This window comes from Hypanus sabinus, chromosome 19 (genome assembly GCF_030144855.1).
Source record: "Hypanus sabinus isolate sHypSab1 chromosome 19, sHypSab1.hap1, whole genome shotgun sequence".
Taxonomy (NCBI): Eukaryota; Metazoa; Chordata; class Chondrichthyes; order Myliobatiformes; family Dasyatidae; genus Hypanus; species Hypanus sabinus.
This window is the reverse complement of record NC_082724.1, coordinates 7,452,925-7,471,063: the sequence shown is the minus strand read 5'-3', so window position 1 is coordinate 7,471,063 and position 18,139 is coordinate 7,452,925. Positions and strand designations below refer to the sequence as shown.

Here is an 18,139-nt window from a genome sequence, read left to right as displayed (position 1 = left end):
ATAACACCATTAAAGACCCATCCCATCCCAGACACTGTCTGTTCAATCTCCTGCCATCTGGTTGGAGATACAAAACCATCTTAGCCAAGACAGTAAGACTGAAAAACAACTTCTTCCCAAGGGCTGTTGTGCAGCTGAATAACGCTACACCCCGGCTTGCCAATAGCGTTATGGACTATTAAAGTCACTTGTTGCATGTAAATATGGGATTTTTAAGATGTACCGCCTGCATTATAAATATCCGTTTGCTCGAACTGGAGTAGCAGCACAACCTCAGCATCCAGAGCAATAGCAAGAAGGTTCTGTTCCATTCTATTCTATTAGTACACCCACTCATTAAAGCAAGTTACTAATCTGCCAATTATGTGGCAGCAACTCAGTACACAAAAGCATGCAGACATGGTCAAGAGGTTCAGTTGTTGTTCCGAACAAACATCAGAATGGGGAAGAAATGTGATCTAAGTGACTTTGACCATGGGATGATTGTTGGTGCCAGACGGGGTGGTTTGAGTATCTCAGAAACTGCTGATCTCCTGGGACTTCCACGCACAACAGTCTCTCGAGATTACAGAGAACAGTGTTGGGGAAAAAAAGCATCCAGTGAGTGGCAGTTCTGGGGCAAAAGTGCCTTGCTAATGGGAGAAGACTGTCAAGAGGACCACAACCTTGACGTAGGGTTAGGAGGCTTGCTTGCCTCAATGACCCGGAGAGCTCTGTTGGCTGGAGTCAGGACTTTATGTTTTGGATCTTGGTAGGGTCACCCAGGCCAAACAGATGAAAGGATAAAGGCCAGACTGCGAGTGGTCCACTGGTCCTCCAGCATTGGGCGGGGGGTGGGTGGGGAGTTCAGCTCAGGTCTAACAACCCTGACTAGTAAAGTCAAGTCATCACTTTTTATTGTCATTTCGACCACAACTGCTGGTACAGTACACAGTAAAAATGAAACATTTTTCAGGACCATGGTGTTGCATGAAACAGTACAAAAACTACACTGAACTACGTAAAACAACACAAAGAAGTACACTAGACTACAGATCTACCCAGGACGACATAAAGTGCACAAAACAGTGCGGGCATTACAATAAATAATAAACAAGACAATAGGGCAGTAAGGTGTCAGTCCAGGCTCTGGGTATTGAGGAGTCTGATAGCTTGGGGGAAGAAACTGTTACATAGTCTGGTCTTGAGAGCCCGAGTGCTTCAGTGCCTTTTCCCAGATGGCAGGAGGGAGAAGAGTTTGTATGAGGGGTATGTGGGGTCCTTCATAATGCTGTTACCTTTGCGGATGCAGCATGTAGTGTAAATGTCTGTAATGGTGGGAAGAGAGACCCCAATGATCTTCTCAGCTGACCTCACTATCCGCTGCAGGGTCTTGCGATCCGAGATGGTGCAATTTCCGAACCAGGCAGTGATGCAGCTGCTCAGGATACTCCCAATACAACCTCTGTTACGGAAACAGCAATGAAGAAGCCTCCTACTTTTGGGTGTGACGGTATTCCTGAGTCTCCACCCGGGACTTGCATGACTGACAGTGCTGAGAATTGAAAGGAAGCCCTGAACACTGCCAGAGGCAGAGAACACAGCAGTGTAACAAGCAGTAAGAAAGAAATGAGCAAGGTCAGAGGAGACTGGCCTGATTGGTTCAAGCTGTCAGGAACTCACATTACAACAGTGGTGTGCAGAAGAGCATCCTTGAACACGAAACTTGCTAAATCTAGAAGTGGGTGGGCTACAGCAGAAGGCCGCACCGGGTTTCAGTCCTGCACCTAACAAAGTGGCCACTGAGTGCGTTATGTACGCTAAACAGCGATGTCCCTTTTTGGATGCAATACTGCATCAGCAACCCGGTCAGTAGTTAATGAAGATTCAGAAATATTTCTCGGGCAACACAGGTCAAAGGAACAGGCCAAGCTTTAATAACTGAGGCAATTTTCCTTGCTTGCTCTTACAGTGCAGTTGTGATAAGTGCAATTTATTGTCAATCAGAAGCCCAGATCTTTTCATTTTCCGTGGTCGCTGATACCACCAGCCGTATCATCCCTCTCACTGTCTGAGCAATCACTGCTAAAACACAGAGCATCAATTTGGAGAAACCCAAACACTCGTCTGTTCCTCATGATATTCAGAGGCACAGACCCCACAATGAACGGAGGGCGCAGCATCAGTGGAAGAGCTGTCCAGAACACACAGTTATGAATATAGATTGCTCACTCTCAGGAAGACAGATAGGATTCTCAACACTTGAGAAGCTGCCTGTAATTTTAATTTGTTGCCATGAATTTGAAACGATGAAGTTCCAATTCACCCAGAATTGATTCAGTAGTGGGGAGGGCGAGGGAGGCGAGAGGATTGAGCTTATCCGCATTCCGAAGTCCAACGACGCAGACGGGTGATCAAAGATGTCTGCACTCCAGGCCTCTGCTCCGTGCTCAAAGGCCAGCGAAGGTGGACGGGTGTCGAAGGATATCCGTGGTTGGCGGGCTGCTCCAGTCGGGTGGGTCCCAGGATCAGGTGCGTCAGAGGCACGAGGCGCAGTCAGTCAGCACGCCTTGGGTTCGGAGTCCTGCCAGCGGCTAGTCTGGGGTCAGTACCGAAGGTCAGTCGGAGGTCCGGGGAGATAACGCACGGTGGCCCAAGCCTGGAGATTGGAGGCCTAGAGGAGTGCACGTGAGAGGGAGGAAAGGGGATTGTTTTGCTGCTGTTGTGCTCTGTGTTGTTCTGCTGAGCATCATGGGTTTGGTATGTTGTCTCCGGAACGTGTGGTAGTGCTTGTGGACTGGCTCCAGCATATTCATAATCAAAGTACGTATACAGAGAGCAATCTGAAATTCACCCTCCCGCGGGCAGCCACGAAACAAAGAGACACCATCAAACCCACTCAAGAGACAGATCAAACTGACGAATGCCAAGAAGCAAGCCAACAACACAAAGCATATCAAACATAAATCTGGCAGTAACCAGTCCAGCACCGTGCCACTAGCCCATTGGGGCCATTCTTCACCGGAGCATCTTCAGCCCAGTCCACCTCGATCAAACCACACAAAAACAGCAAAAGGAGCAACCAGAATACAGGAACCAATTGCCTTAGAGTAAAAAATCCCTAGATTGTGTTCACTGATAATGCAAATGACACATTTCACTTTATGTTTCGATGTACATGTGAGAAATAAATCTGAATTCGAATCTGATATAAAAGATATTATTTTTCATTTCTTTAGAATTTCAGCATGGTAACAGGCCTTCCAGCCCAACATACCTGCGCAGCCCAGTTACACCCATGTGACCAATTAACCTACTGACCCGTACGTCTTTGGAATGTGGGAAAAACAGGAGCAGCTGGGGGAAACCCACACGGTCATGGGGAGAGCGCACAAACTCCTTATACACTGCACCAGCGATTGAACATTGGTGCTGTAAAGCGCCGTGCTAACCACAGCGCTACCGAGCTGCCCCAAAAAGTTTAAGAAAATTCAAAGTCTACAATACTGAGCAAGCGTCTTAGGCACATGTAAAAAAAAAATTCTGTAAAGCGAAGATGATTTCAAAAATAATGAGAAGTTTTTAAATATCAAAAAAAATTACTACGACAAGCAATGAACAGTAAAAAAAAACTAAATCAAACCAATATTTGGTATGATCACCATTTGCGTTTAAAACTGCATCAATTCACTTAGGTGCAGTTTTATAAGAAAATCAGCTGGTAGGTTGTTCCAAACACCTTGGAGAGCCTGCCAGGTTTTTCTGCAGACTTTGGCTGTCTCACCTGCTGCTCTTCAGGTAATCCCAGACAGCCTCGATGATGCTGAGATCGGGGCTCTGTGGAAGCCATTCCATTTGAAACCCACAAAAAAAAGTCTCAGACAGGGGTTCACAGCCTGGGATCCACAGACCCTTTGGTTAATGGCAGGGGCCCTGATCTAGGATGCCTAAGACTTTTGCTCGGTGCTGTATATCATGACAGCAGAGAGAAGTGATCCTCACTGTAGGAGGAGGATGAAATAAGGCTCTTCAGGAGTAACAGCCTGTCTTCAGGTTTCGTAGCTCCACAGGAGAAGCTCGTTGTCTTTCACCAGTGCCTTGGGTGGATGTCAGGCTGCTGCCTGGATTACAGAGCATGCCTCACAAAGACAGGTTGAGCATGCCAGTGATTTTCTCTTTGGATCAAAGAACAAAGATGAGAGGTGACTAGACGGAGGTGCACAAGCTGATAAGAGGCATAGATGGAGTAGGCAGCCAAAGACTTTTTAGCAGGGCGGAAATGGCTAATTCAAGTGAGAATATTTCAAGGTGATTGGAGGAAAGTAGGGAGGGTTGTCAGAGGTAGTTTTCTTACACAGAGAGTGGTGGGTGTGTGAAGTGGGCTGTCAGGGACATGGCAGAGGCAGATACATGAGGGGCATTGAAGAAATTCTTAAATAGGCACATGGGTGAATGGAGGGCTATGGAGGAAAGGGTTACACTGACCTTGCAGTAGTAAAAGGTTTGCACAGCACCATGGGCCGAAGGGCCTGTACTGTGCTGTAATGGTCTATTTACCGGCAACCTGTGCTATCAATCTCCCGAGGTAGCTGTGTCCTGGCTCCAGGTAACTGATATTTCTGCAGGTGACAGCTACAGGTCAGAGATTCGTACCCAATGGAAAACAGGCTATTTGGCCCATCGAGTCCATACCAGCCAACAAGCACTAGAGGTGCATGGACAGCAGAACCTGGGTTCTGGAACAACGCAAGCAATCTGCTGGAGGAACTCAGCGGGTCGAGCAGGAGACGACCACATGCAGGATACGGGCTTCTTCCCCTTTCCTTCCTAGTCCAGTCGAGGGGTCTCAGCCTGAAACGTCGATTGTTTATTCCCCTCCCTGACCTGCTGAGCTCCTCCAGCGCTGTGTGTGCGTTGCTCTGGATTTCCAGCGTCTGTAGAATCTCTCATGTCTACACAGCAGCAGAATTAGGCCATTTGGCCCATTGAGTCTGCTCTGCATTCAACTGGGGATGACATTTTATTCAAACCCACTCAGAATCAGAATCAGGTTTACTGTCACTGAAATGTCGTGATATGTGCAGCACAGTGCAAGGCACAAAAATTACTCCGTTAATAAATAAATTACGCATGAGGTTTGTGTTTAAGGGGTTCTGATGACAGAAGGGAAGGACACCGTTCCTAATATGCTAAGTGTGAGTCCCATTACCCGCCTTCTCCTTATAAACTTTAACCCTTTTCAGGAGCCTATCAATTTCTGCCTTAAATACTGTAGATGGCTGAGGCCACAGATTCACAATCCTCTGGCTGAAGAAATCCCTCCTCATCTCCATTCTAAAGGGACGTCCCTTCATTCTAAGGAACTGCTGACACTTCTGATCCTTGATCTGAATTGATGGATTGCAAACAAAGGCTGTTTCTTGATGACAATAAACCAATCTCCATTCCAGCTGACATCATGCAGCTCAAATTAACATTGCTAGATCAATAGACCAGGCCTCTAGATGCTCGCTCAATAAGTTAACGATATCCATTTGATTGCACTCCATCCAGATGACAGGACCATAAAATATAGGAGCAGAATTTGGCCCAAAAAGCCCATCGAGTCTGTTCCACCATTCCATCATAACTAATTTATCATCCCTCTCAACCCCATTCTCCTGCATTCTCCCCGTAACCTTTGACACCCTGACTAATTAAGAGCTTGGCAACATCCAGTTTAAATATACCCAATGACTTGGCCTCCACAGCTGTCTGTGGCAATTAATTCCATAGATTCACTACCCCTCTGGTTAAAGAAATTCCTCCTCGGCTGTGTTCTAAAGAGACGCCCTCTTTTCTGAGGCTGTGTCCTAGACTTCCCCCACAATAGGAAACATCCTCTCCACATCAACTCTAACTGTGTCCTCAGGTCCTAGATGCCCCCACTATAGGAAACATCCTCTCCACATCCACTCTATCTGTGTCCTCTGGTCCTAGACTCCCCCACTATAGGAAACATCCTCTCCACATCCACTCTATCTGCTCTGGTCCTAGACTCCCCCACAATAGGAAACATCCTCTCCACATCCACTCTATCTGTGTCCTCTGGTCCTAGACTCCCCCACTATAGGAAACATCCTCTCCACATCCACTCTATCTGTGTCCTCTGGTCCTAGAGCCCCCCACTATAGGAAACATCCTCTCCACATTCACTCTATCTGCTCTGGTCCTAGACTCCCCCACAATAGGAAACATCCTCTCCACATCCACTCTAACTGTGTCCTCAGGTCCTAGATGCCCCCTCTATAGGAAACATCCTCTCCACATCCACTCTATCTGTGACCTCTGGTCCTAGACTCCCCCACTATAGGAAACATCCTCTCCACATCCACTCTATCTGCTCTGGTCCTAGACTCCCCCACAATAGGAAACATCCTCTCCACATCCACTCTATCTGCTCTGGTCCTAGACTCCCCCACAATAGGAAACATCCTCTCCACATCCACTCTATCTGTGTCCTCTAGTCCTAGACTCCCCCACAATAGGAAACATCTCTCCACATCCACTCTATGTGTCCTCTGGCCCTAGACTCCCCCACTACAGGAAACATCCTCCACATCCACTCTATCTGTGTCCTCTGGTCCGAGACTCCCCCACTATAGGAAACATCCTCTCCACATCCACTCTATCTGTGTCCTCTGGTCCTAGACTCCCCCCACTATAGGAAACATCCTCTCCACATCCACTCTATCTGTGTCCTCTGGCCCTAGACTCCCCCACTACAGGAAACATCCTCTCCACATCCACTCTCTCTGTGTCCTCTGGTCCTAGACTCCCCCACTATAGGAAACATCCTCTCCACATCCACTCTATCTGTGTCCTCTGGTCCCAGACTCCCCCACTACAGGAAACATCCTCTCCACATCCACTCTCTCTGTGTCCTCTGGTCCTAGACTCCCCCACTATAGGAAACATCCTCTCCACATCCACTCTATCTGTGTCCTCTGGTCCTAGACTCCCCCACTATAGGAAACATCCTCTCCACATCCACTCTATCTGTGTCCTCTGGTCCGAGACTCCCCCACTATAGGAAACATCCTCTCCACATCCACTCTATCTGTGTCCTCTGGTCCTAGTCTCCCCCACTATAGGAAACATCCTCTCCACATCCACTCTATCTGTGTCCTCTGGTCCGAGACTCCCCCACTATAGGAAACATCCTCTCCACATCCACTCTATCTGTGTCCTCTGGTCCTAGACTCCCCCACTATAGGAAACATCCTCTCCACATCCGCTCTATCTGTGTCCTCTGGTCCCAGACTCCCCCACTATAGGAAACATCCTCTCCACATCCGCTCTATCTGCGTCCTCTGGCCCTAGACTCCCCCACTACAGGAAACATCCTCTCCACATCCACTCTATCTGTGTCCTCTGGCCCTAGACTCCCCCACTACAGGAAACATCCTCTCCACATCTACTCTATCAGTGTCCTCTGGTCCTAGACTCCCCCACTATAGGAAACATCCCCTCCACATCCACTCTATCTGTATCCTCCTGTCCTAGACTCCTCCACTATAGGAAACATCCTCTCCACATCTACTCTATCAGTGTCCTCTGGTCCTAGACTCCCCCACTATAGGAAACATCCTCTCCACATCCACTCTATCTGTGCCCTCTGGTCCGAGACTCCCCCACTATAGGAAACATCCTCTCCACATCCACTCTGTCTGTGTCCTCTGGTCCGAGACTCCCCCACTATAGGAAACATCCTTTCCACATCCACTCTGTCTGTGTCCTCTGGTCCTAGACTCCCCCACTATAGGAAACATCCTCTCCACATCCACTGTATCTGTGTCCTCTGGTCCTAGACTCCCCCACTACAGGAAACATCCTCTCCACATCCACTCTATCTGTGTCCTCTGGTCCTAGACTCCCCCACTATAGGAAACATCCTCTCCACATCCACTCTCTCTGTGTCCTCTGGTCCGAGACTCCCCCACTATAGGAAACATCCTCTCCACATCCACTCTATCTGTGTCCTCTGGTCCTAGACTCCCCCACTATAGGAAACATCCTCTCCACATCCACTCTATCTGTGTCCTCTGGTCCTAGACTCCCCCACTATAGGAAACATCCTCTCCACATCCACTCTATCTGTGTCCTCTGGTCCTAGACTCCCCCACTATAGGAAACATCCTCTCCACATCCACTCTATCTGTGTCCTCTGGTCCTGGACTCCCCCACTATAGGAAACATCCTCTCCACATCCACTCTATCTGTGTCCTCTGGTCCTAGACTCCCCCACTATAGGAAACATCCTCTCCACATCCACTCTATCTGTGTCCTCTGGTCCTAGACTCCCCCACTATAGGAAACATCCTCTCCACATCCACTCTATCCCGGACCGTTAAGCTACAATCCTGCTCCATGCTAGGAAACATACTGATTCTCCTGTGACTTGACAATTTGGTAGCAGGAATAAAGGCATACATTATTTTCCAACCAGGGAGCAAAATCAGAAATCAGAAGTGCAAAGGGCATCGGAGTCCTCGTGTAGGCTTCCATGAAGTTTGACTTGCAGGTTGAGTCGGTAGTGAGGAGGCAAATGCCATGTTAGCATTCACAGAGTAGAATATATGAGCAACAGTGTTCCCTCTAATTTGTAATGACCAGTGTGCACAAAAATCTTGTGCTGTGCAAAGATGTGCGCATTGAGTTTTTAAGTGGAAGTAAACCTGAAGCTGTTCTAAGGATAATAAACTATCAAGTCCAGTTTGTTGTTCACTGTTTAAAAAAAATAAAATAATTGTTAATGAGAACTTAGATCTCCTCTGGGCTTGATCATTTTCGCTCTCATTCATCTGCACTCTCACAAAACATGCCTAGCAGGTAATGAAGGATTTTCTCACCAGAGCTTTTGTGCACCATCTATATGTGATTTGCTTGCTAAATGACGCTTTAAAAAAAAATCAAGTTTCTAAAATCACTCCACTTCTTCCCATTTGCAAATTCTCGAGCAGCTTTTGCATCGGGACAATTCACACAGGTCACACCAGTTTCTGCACTGTGCGTGTTGCTGCATGTTCCTGACCTCATGAGCTCTCAGTGTAGCAGTTTCGACTGCTTTATTAAGCCTTTTCGCTTTAAATGTTCTTTTGCGCCTCACATCTTTTACTTCTTTGGAATTCGACATAGTGAATCAATAATTTCTTCAATTAAAAACAATAAGAATAAGCTAACTCTAAAATCTGCAGACAAATCATCACAAACTCCACCTTGTCAACACCCTCAGCAATGTGTATGATCATGAAATACACTCAACATGCCTAGTAATTTCTAAGGTAGGGACTTTGTGGGCCAAAGGGCCTGTACTGTGCTGTAGGTTTTCTATGTTTCTATGCCAACGAGGCAGAGGGTGACAACCTTTTGTAAAGTTTAAATTCCTTTGTGTGCTAATAGCAAAAGATATGCGCACATGAGCCTCCCACTGATGAGCACGAATGTACTGCTGCAACTTTATAAGGCATTGGTCAGACTGCATGGAGTATTGTGAGCAGTTTTGGGCCCCGTGTATAAAAAAGGACATGCTGGCATTGGCAAGGGTCTAGAAAAGAATCAAGAGAATTATTCCAAGAATGAAAGGGCTGACACATGAAAAGCATCTGATGGCGTTGGGCCTGTACTCGCTGGAGAAGTAAGAAGCTGCGAGGTGATACATGGAAAAGATAAAGGGTTGGAGAAGATGGAACGTGATACGAGAGGAGAGTGGACCATGGGAGAAAGGGAAGGAGGAGAGGCACGAGGGGGAGGTGACAGGCAGAAGAGGAAAAGAGCTAAGAGGCAAGAGAGGAGAAATGGTAAAGAGGGAGGGGGGAGGGGGAAACTACCAGAAGTTGGAGGAATCGATGCTCGTGCCATCATGTTGGGGGCTACCTGAAAGGAATATGAGGTGTTAGTCTTCTAAGCAGAGAGTGACCTCACTGTGTCAGTAGAAGAGGCCATGCACTGACTAGATGGGCTGAAGGGCCCATTTCTGAGTTGTAGTGCTCCTTAACCCGATGGGACAACTTTCCCGAAGGAGGTGGGGGCCACCATGGCCCGTGAGCTCTTACCTTCCTTGCATTCCAGAGCCACCCGTGACTCAAGGTTGTCCATCTGCAGCTGTAGGCGCTTCAGGGTGCGGTCGGCATCGCGGGACTTCCGCTTGTAGGCGATGAGCACGACGATGATGATGAGCAGCAGGAGAAGGCCACCTCCCCCAATGCCAAAACCCGCTGGAAGGGTCAGCAGGCTATCCGAGTAAATGTGGAGGATCCCGGGAGAGAACTCCAGGCCCCCCACCTGGATCTGTGGGAGGAAATGGGAAGGGGGGAGACAGAGGGGGGGGGGAGGAGAGAGAGAGAGAAAGAGAGAGAGAGAGAGAGAGAGAGAGAGACAGAGAGAGAGGGGGGGAGGAGAGAGAGAGAGGGAGAGAGGAGAGAGAGGGGAAGAACGAGAGGAGAGAGAGAGGAAGAGAAAGAGAGAGAAGCACAGAGAGAGATGGAGGGGGAGAGTTGGAGAGAGGATGGAGAGTCAGAGAGAGGCAAAGAGAGGATGAGGGGGAGGGGGAGAGAAGAAGGAGAGAGTGAGAGAGAAAGGAGGAGAGGGAGGGAGAGGGAGAGAGAGTGAGAGGAAATGGGGAGAGGGAGAAAGTGTGTAAGAGAGTAAGAGGGAGAGATTGAGTGAGGGAGAGACCGAATGACAAAGAGAGGGAAAGAGAGAGATCAAAGAAAGAGGAGAGAGGGAAAGAGATTAATTGATTATCAATACCAAATACAAAAGCATGCTCCTCTCCATTTTAACCTTCAATAACATGTTGCATTTATGTAGTACCTTCAGCGTTCTACAGCCCACATAAGGAGACCCTACACCTGGGCCAATCTACAAACCTGCATGTCTTTGGGATTGTCAGGACACTGGAGCATCCGAAGGAAGCATAAGAACTGGAGAACCTCCAGAGGAAATTCACCTGGCTAATTCATGGGATCAGAGAGTCAAGTCGCTTGGTGTTTAGAACGACGGGGAGGGGGGGATAATCGAGGCCCGTTGGCCAAACCAGTGAGGATCCAGGGCTGAGGGTCAAATCGGAAGTCTGGAAGTTGTGGCCCGTTAGCTGCAGCCCCCGTGTTTGTGAATCTCTGTGAGGCCACTGGAGTGGTTGAAGGCTCAATGCCTGCGTGCCTGCACTCAAACCTGAGTCCGCTGGAGGCATGTCCGTGTGGGTGGGAGGACAGGCAGGGGCTTGCTGTGCTCTATTTCCTTGTGTCCTGTGTTGTTCTACCGAGCATTGTGGGATTGCAATGCTGGGGCCGGAATGTGTAGCAACACTTGCGGGCTGCCCCTGGCCCACCCTTGGGTGCGTTGGTTGTTAACACCTACGGTGCATCTCACTGTATGTTTCAATGTACATATGATAAACAAGATTGAATCTTGATTGAAATCTAAGACTAAAATCCTAATGTATCTCAAAATCTCATGCGATTCAGTATCATAATTTCTTTGAGAACACTCCCAAAATATGCCGAGTACCTCTCACTGCGTCCAAGGTGATAGGCATATGCGATTCACTGGTATTTTCACAGACGCATCACCGCAGCTGTTGCACAGTTCCAGAAACCGACTAGCCACAGTGAGCAGACTGTGGAAACACTGCCAGAGGAAGGCGGTGCCGTGAAGAATTAATCAAAAATACAGCGAAGAGCTGAAGAGTGCTCGATCAGGGCACTCGAGCTGAATCTGTCCCGTGATTCTAAGTTCGTGCCGTGCTCCGCGTGATTCAACGTGAAGCTGTTAAGGCGAGATGTCAAACAGAGGCCCCGTCTGCCTCTTCTGTGAGTGTGAAGGATCCTGTGGTCGGGTGTGAACAGAGCCGGGGCTTTGAGAGTCTCTTCCTTCCTACAGGGTACCTGTGGGGCCCAGCTGTGAAAAAATTACCTGACATGATAGCAGCAACAGAAACAATTTGTTCGACATGAGGTGTTCTGGCACAGGTTCAGGTGGGGAATATAACCTTTCCAACTCCCTGTACAGCCCAGCCAGGTTTCCCTAAAGTGGGTAGGTAGGGGACTTGTCTGTATTATCTGACTTGCCGGCTTCACGTTAGATAAGACAGTGATCATAAACCTCAGCCTGAAATGTCGACTGTTTATTCCAGCACCACCCCCTCCGGAGGGCCTGGATTGCTGAGTTCCACCGGCATTCTGTGCGCGTGTCGTTCATCAGCTTCCTCTCCTCCCTCCACTCGCCACCTTCGCATCCTGGCTTCTTCCTCCTTCCTTTCCAAGTCCTGCTCAAGAGGCTCGGCCCAAAACTTCCCTTCTTTATTTCTTTCCAGAGAGATGCTGTCTGACTTGAGAATTCCTCCAGCGTGTTCCACCCCTATCCCCCGCCAATTCCCACTCCTTCCTCTCCCACCACCTTCTTATCCTGGCATCATCCCCCTTCCCTTCCAGTTCTGATGGAGGGTCTCGGCCCAAAACACTGACTCTCTATTCCCCTCCACAGATGCAGCCTGAAGTGCCGAGTTCCTCCAGCATTTGTGTGGGTTGCTCAGGACTTCCAACGTCTGTAGAAAACGTGTGTCTCTGATCCGTGGTAAGCTAACTTACCCAACGGCACCAGGCAAGAATAAGTTTCTGTATTCTCTTGACAATCACTAGGTTATGAGAGCCTGACTTATAGATACCAGTACTACTGGAGCGAGTAATTAAGGGTTGTGGAGAAAGGGCAGGTAAGGGAGCTGACACCATGGCCAGATCAGCCATGATCTTATCGAATGGCAGAGCAGGCTCGACGGGCCAGATGCCCGACTCCTGCTTCTAGTTCTTTATGTTCTCATTCATGAGACTAGCTTAGGTAGACATCATGAACGAGTTGTGCTGAAGGGTCTTTCTCTGTAGAACACTGTAAAAATCTAAAATACTGTAGCTCTACCTGGGTAAGGAATGGGCTCCATTTTTACAGATATTCTATAAGTTGATTACCATATCTGGACATCCGACTGAAACAGGAGATTCCAGGTCATTGGGACATATCGAGACCAGTGCATTCTGGCCCAATTAAACAGCTGCTCCAATTAGCCAAAGTTTTGTGGAAATAGTTAAAAAGATATTAAAACAAAAACACAAACTACCGTTTAACAGAGTAACAAATTATGTACAGTACTGTGCAAAAGTCTCAGGCACATATGTATATACAAGTAGGATGCCAAAGACTTTTGCACAGTACTGTAGTAATTTTATGCATTGCATCGTAATGCTGACACAATAAAACAAACAATTTCATGACGTGTGAGTGATGATAAACCAGATTCTGATACGAGTCTCTATTGTGGACTGAGAGTGGGAAGGGGGCAGGGAGAAGGGAATCATGGTTGGGCAAAGGGAAGGGAGAGAGGAGGCAGCGGGAAACAAGCCTGCTTGCATTTACCCTATCTATACCCCTCATAATTTTGCATACCTCCCCTCAATCTTCACGGTCCAAGGAATAGTCCTAACCTATTCAATCTTTTCATATAACTCAGGTCCTCCAGTCCCGCCAACATCCTTGTAAATTTAAGCTGTACTCTTTCAATTAGAACCTCAGGATTGCAAGACGCTTTCCATATGAAGTGATCAGCCGTCCTGTGTTTGGTCTCTGCTGTTATGTTCCTTCACCATCACAAAGAACGTTAAGTCTACTCATAACTTGTAACCACCAAGAGGAGCGCAACCTTGCCATTGAGTTTGGAGGCTTGCATGCCTCAGTGACCCAGAGAGCTATGTTGGCTGGAGTCAGGGCCTTGTGCTTTGGCTTTTGGTAGGGTCACCCATGCCAAATGGGTCAAAGGGCAGAGGCCAGACTAACAGTGTCTCCAGGTTTGGGGTTTCAGCTGAGGGCTAACAACCCTGACTGGTCAAAAAAATTGCTACAGAAATAGCAATGAAAACTTCTCTGATGTGGCAAGAACAGACAGAGATAGAGGACCTTCACTCCTGCCCTAAGTGCCAGAGGCATAATGGGCATATAATTAATAATTTGTTAAGGTAATTAATTGCAAAGTCACATGAATGTACAATAAGAAGGATTCAGTGATTCAGGAACAGCTTCTTCCCCTCTGCCATCCAATTTCTGAATGGCATTGAACACTACCTTCCTGTTCCTCTTCTGCGCCATTTATTTATTTTATTTTTATTGTAATTTACAGACATTTTTATGACTTGTAGTGTACTGCTGCTACAAAACAACACATTTCACGACATCTGTCAGTGATAATAACCCTGATTCTGATTCACAACTACAAGCCCAAATTCCATTCCCTTTCACAACATAAAATTACAAAAGTCCATAAACAGATAATGAAATGTGTTGTTTGTATCAATGACCAACAGAGACTGAACATGTGCTGGGAGAAACCCACAAATATTGCCATGTTTCCAACGCCACATAGCATGCCCACAATTTACTAATCCTAATCTGTACATCTTTGGAGTGTGGGAAGACTTTGGAGCAGCTGGAGGAAACCCTTGTGGTCACGGGACTTTACAGACAGAGAGGGAATTGAACCCTAACTGCTGTACTGTTGTGCTGCCAGACTGTCAGAAACCTTTTCGAAGGGCTGAGGTCACATAGTTTTAGAATAACACAGCAGGCAAACAGGCCCTTTGGTCCATCTCATTCATGCTGTGATGCCCGCCAGGCCAGTCCCACATCCCCGCATTTGACCCATATCCCTCGAAACTTTTCCTATCCATGTCCTTGCCTTTCAATGAGGAATACTAGAGGGCACAGCTTTATGGCGAGAGGGGAGAAGACTAAACAGAATGTGTGGGGGAAGTGCTCTGACACACAGGGAGGTGGGTGCCTGTAACGGGCTAACACAGTGGTGGAGGATACAGATACAACAGTGGTGTGTCTATGAGCCTGTTAGATTAACTCACCTCCAAGAAGACCACAACCTTGCAGGTGGGTTTGGAGGCTTGTTTGTCTCAGTGACCCAGAAAGCTAGGTTGCCTGGAGTTGGGCCTTTATACTTTGGCTCTTGGTAGGGTCACTCATGCTAAACAGGTCAAAGGTTAAAGGCCAGACTAAGAGTGGCCCACAGGTCCTCCAAGATCGCGGGTTCAGCTCAGGGCTAACAACCCTGACAGGTAAAACAAAATTGTTACAGAAACACCAACGAAGAATCCGAAATCTGGGTGCGATGGTATTCCTGAGTCTCCAACCGGGACTTGCATGGCTGACAAGAGTGAAAACCGAGAGGAAGCTACCGACGTGATGAAGGAAGCCCTGAACACCGCCAGAGATGGAGGATTTTCATTGTTGCCCTAAACACCAGTGGAGTAATGAGCAGTAAATATGTAAAGATTAACGCAAGGATACCCAGAGAATGGAGAGATGTGGATGATGTGCAGACAAAAGGGATTAAGTTTATTTTGTCCAGATCAGAGTGGAATGAGACATAAAACATTGAACAGTACAGCAATGTCGGGCCGGAAGACCTCTTCCTCTAACATTGGAGAGGGCTCAATAGAAGTTCACAAGAATGATTCCAGGATTGAAAGGCTCTGCAAGTAAGGAGCATCTGATGGCTCTGGGCCTGTACTCACAGGAATTCAGAAGAATGAGAGGAGATCTCATTGAAATCTATCGACTGTTGAAAGGCCTCAACAGACCGGATATGGAGAGGATGTTTCCTATGGCAAGGAAATCTGACCCAGCCTCAGAATAGAGGGATGTCCATTTAGAACGGAGATGATGAGGAGATTCTTTAGCCAGAGAGTGGTGAATCTGTGGAATTTGTTGCCATGGGTGGCTGTGGAGGCCAAGTCGTTATGAATGTTTAAGGCAGAGGTTAGTCAGAGCATGAAGGGATACAGGGAGGAGGCAGGAGATTGGAGCTAAGAGGGAAAATGATGAAATGGCAAAGCAGACTCCATGGTCCAAATGATCTAATTCTGATTCTGTATCTCATGGTCTTCAGAATCCCCCAGAATCGAACCTAGGTCACTGGGGCAATGTAGCAGCCGCTCTGCTGCCCCGTCCTGAAATCCTCCTCCCCTCCAAAACTAAAAGCAACTGACCCTTGCCGCCAGATTCTGATGGCTTTGACAGCAGACCCCGATGGACTCTCCCAGTCTGGAACGTCAGCCCCGAACACTGAGGCACGTTGGACAGAAACACGTGTGCAAATCCAATCACCACGGGCCCTTTCATCCCCTCTTTCTTTGTATGAATCTCATGAAAAGTCAGCGATCTTCGCCGCGTAAGATCTGCACGCTGCCTATTTTTAATCTGGAGTTTAGAGCCAGATGCAGCCAGGCAGAAAATAAATGCCTTCACAGAGCCGTGAAGCATTAATCAGGGGCTGAGCTGCGGTTTGCTACAGCCCTTGACAGACTGTCTGCCCATGTGTCAGTGGATGCCCAGCTCAGAAGCAGCACACATCCAAATTCATTTAATTCCCAGCATTCAGCGGATGCAAATCAAAAAAAAAACATAATATTCCCTGTCAATCTGCTGCTCTGGAAGTGCAAAATGTTATTTAAGATCAGGAATTGTTGAGGGTTCTCAGAGAGGGTGGCACAGATGGTGGACCCACGGCAGTTCAATCCCGACTTCCGATGCTGTCTGTGTGGAGTTTTCACATTTCCACTGACACCGAGTGCGATCCCTCCAGGTGCTCCGAGTTCTTCCCACATCCCAATGATGTGTAGTCAGGTGGGTTAACTGGACGGATAAAAGATCTCAACTCAAAATGCCGACTTCCTATTTCCCCCAAACAGATGCTCCCGGCTTACTGAGTCTTGTTGTAGATGAGTGTGAATGTATTTATGTGTGTTAATAAGGAAATATATAAGATTATTAAAGGATTGGACAAGATAGAGGCAGAAAATATGTTCCAGATGCTGGGAGAGTCCAGTACCAGAGGGCATGGTTTGAGAATAAGGGGTAGGTCATTTAGGACAGAGTTAAGGAAAAACTTCTTCTCCCAGAGAGTTGTGGGGGTCTGGAATGCACTGCCTCGGAAGGCAGTAGAGGCCAATTCTCTGGATGCTTTCAAGAAGGAGCTAGATAGGTATCTTATGGATAGGGGAATCAAGGGATATGGGGACAAGGCAGGAACCGGGTATTGATAGTAGTTGATCAGCCATGATCTCAAAATGGCGGTGCAGGCTCGAAGGGCCGAATGGTCTACTTCTGCACCTATTGTCTATTATATAAGCACATGTGTATTTATATACAGGTGTCTGTGCCTGTCTTCACGCATGTATTTATATACAGACGTACATGTATGTGTGTCTGTATTTATATATAAGTATGAGTGTGTATATACTCCTGCCCCAAAAGAGGTCCCAATGATCCAGAAATCTGAATCCCTGTCCCCTGCTCCAATCTCTCAGCCACACAGTTATCCTCAACCCCATTCTATTCTTATACTGTCGCGTGGCACAGGCAGCAATCACAACATTACTACCTTTGTGGTCCTGCTTTTCAGCTTCTTACCCAACTCCCTGTAGTCTGCTTTCAGGACCTCCTCCCTTTTCCTGCCTATGTCATTAGTACCAATATGTACCACGACCTCTGGCTGTTCTTCCCACTGCAGGATATCATGGACGTGATCAGAAACACCCTGGACCCTGGCACCTGGGAGGCAAACTACCATCCGAGTTTCTTTCCTGCATCCACAGAATTGCCTGTCTGACCCCCTAACTATAGAGTCCCCTATCACTATTGCCTTCTTCATCCTTTCCCTACCCTTCTGAGCCACAGGGGCAGACTCTGTGCCAGAGGTGCGGCCACTGTTGCTTCCAGGAGTACTTATTGTTAAAGGGGACAGCCATTGGGGTACTCTGTAGTATCTGACCCTTGCCCTTCCCTCCTGACTGTGACCCACTTATCTGTCTCCCGAGGCCCTGGTGTGACTACTTGCCTATAGCTTCTCTCTATCACCTCCTCACTTTCCCGGACCAGACGAAGATGAAGGACATTGGGCAGGTGTGTGTACGTGTCTGTATTTATATACGGGGGTGTGTGTACGTGTGTGTGTGTGTGTACGTGTATGCACGTTTTTATGCATTGATTGCATGTGTGTGTGTGTAATTGAAAGACTGGATTTAGTTTGTACAGTCTGTCACCGACAGATATGCCAGCACATGCG

General features: G+C 47.7%; 1 protein-coding gene across 2 annotated transcripts in view; it reads right to left on the bottom strand.

Moving 5' to 3' along the window:
- Positions 1 to 18,139, bottom strand: part of LOC132377710 (plexin-A1-like) — a 442,266-nt gene that overhangs the window by 54,900 nt on the left and 369,227 nt on the right. For both annotated transcript variants that reach the window (XM_059943957.1, XM_059943956.1), the window contains exon 20: positions 10,074 to 10,308. In XM_059943957.1, coding sequence (XP_059799940.1) covers positions 10,074 to 10,308 — 235 coding nt within the window. The remainder of the gene's footprint in view (positions 1 to 10,073; positions 10,309 to 18,139) is intronic.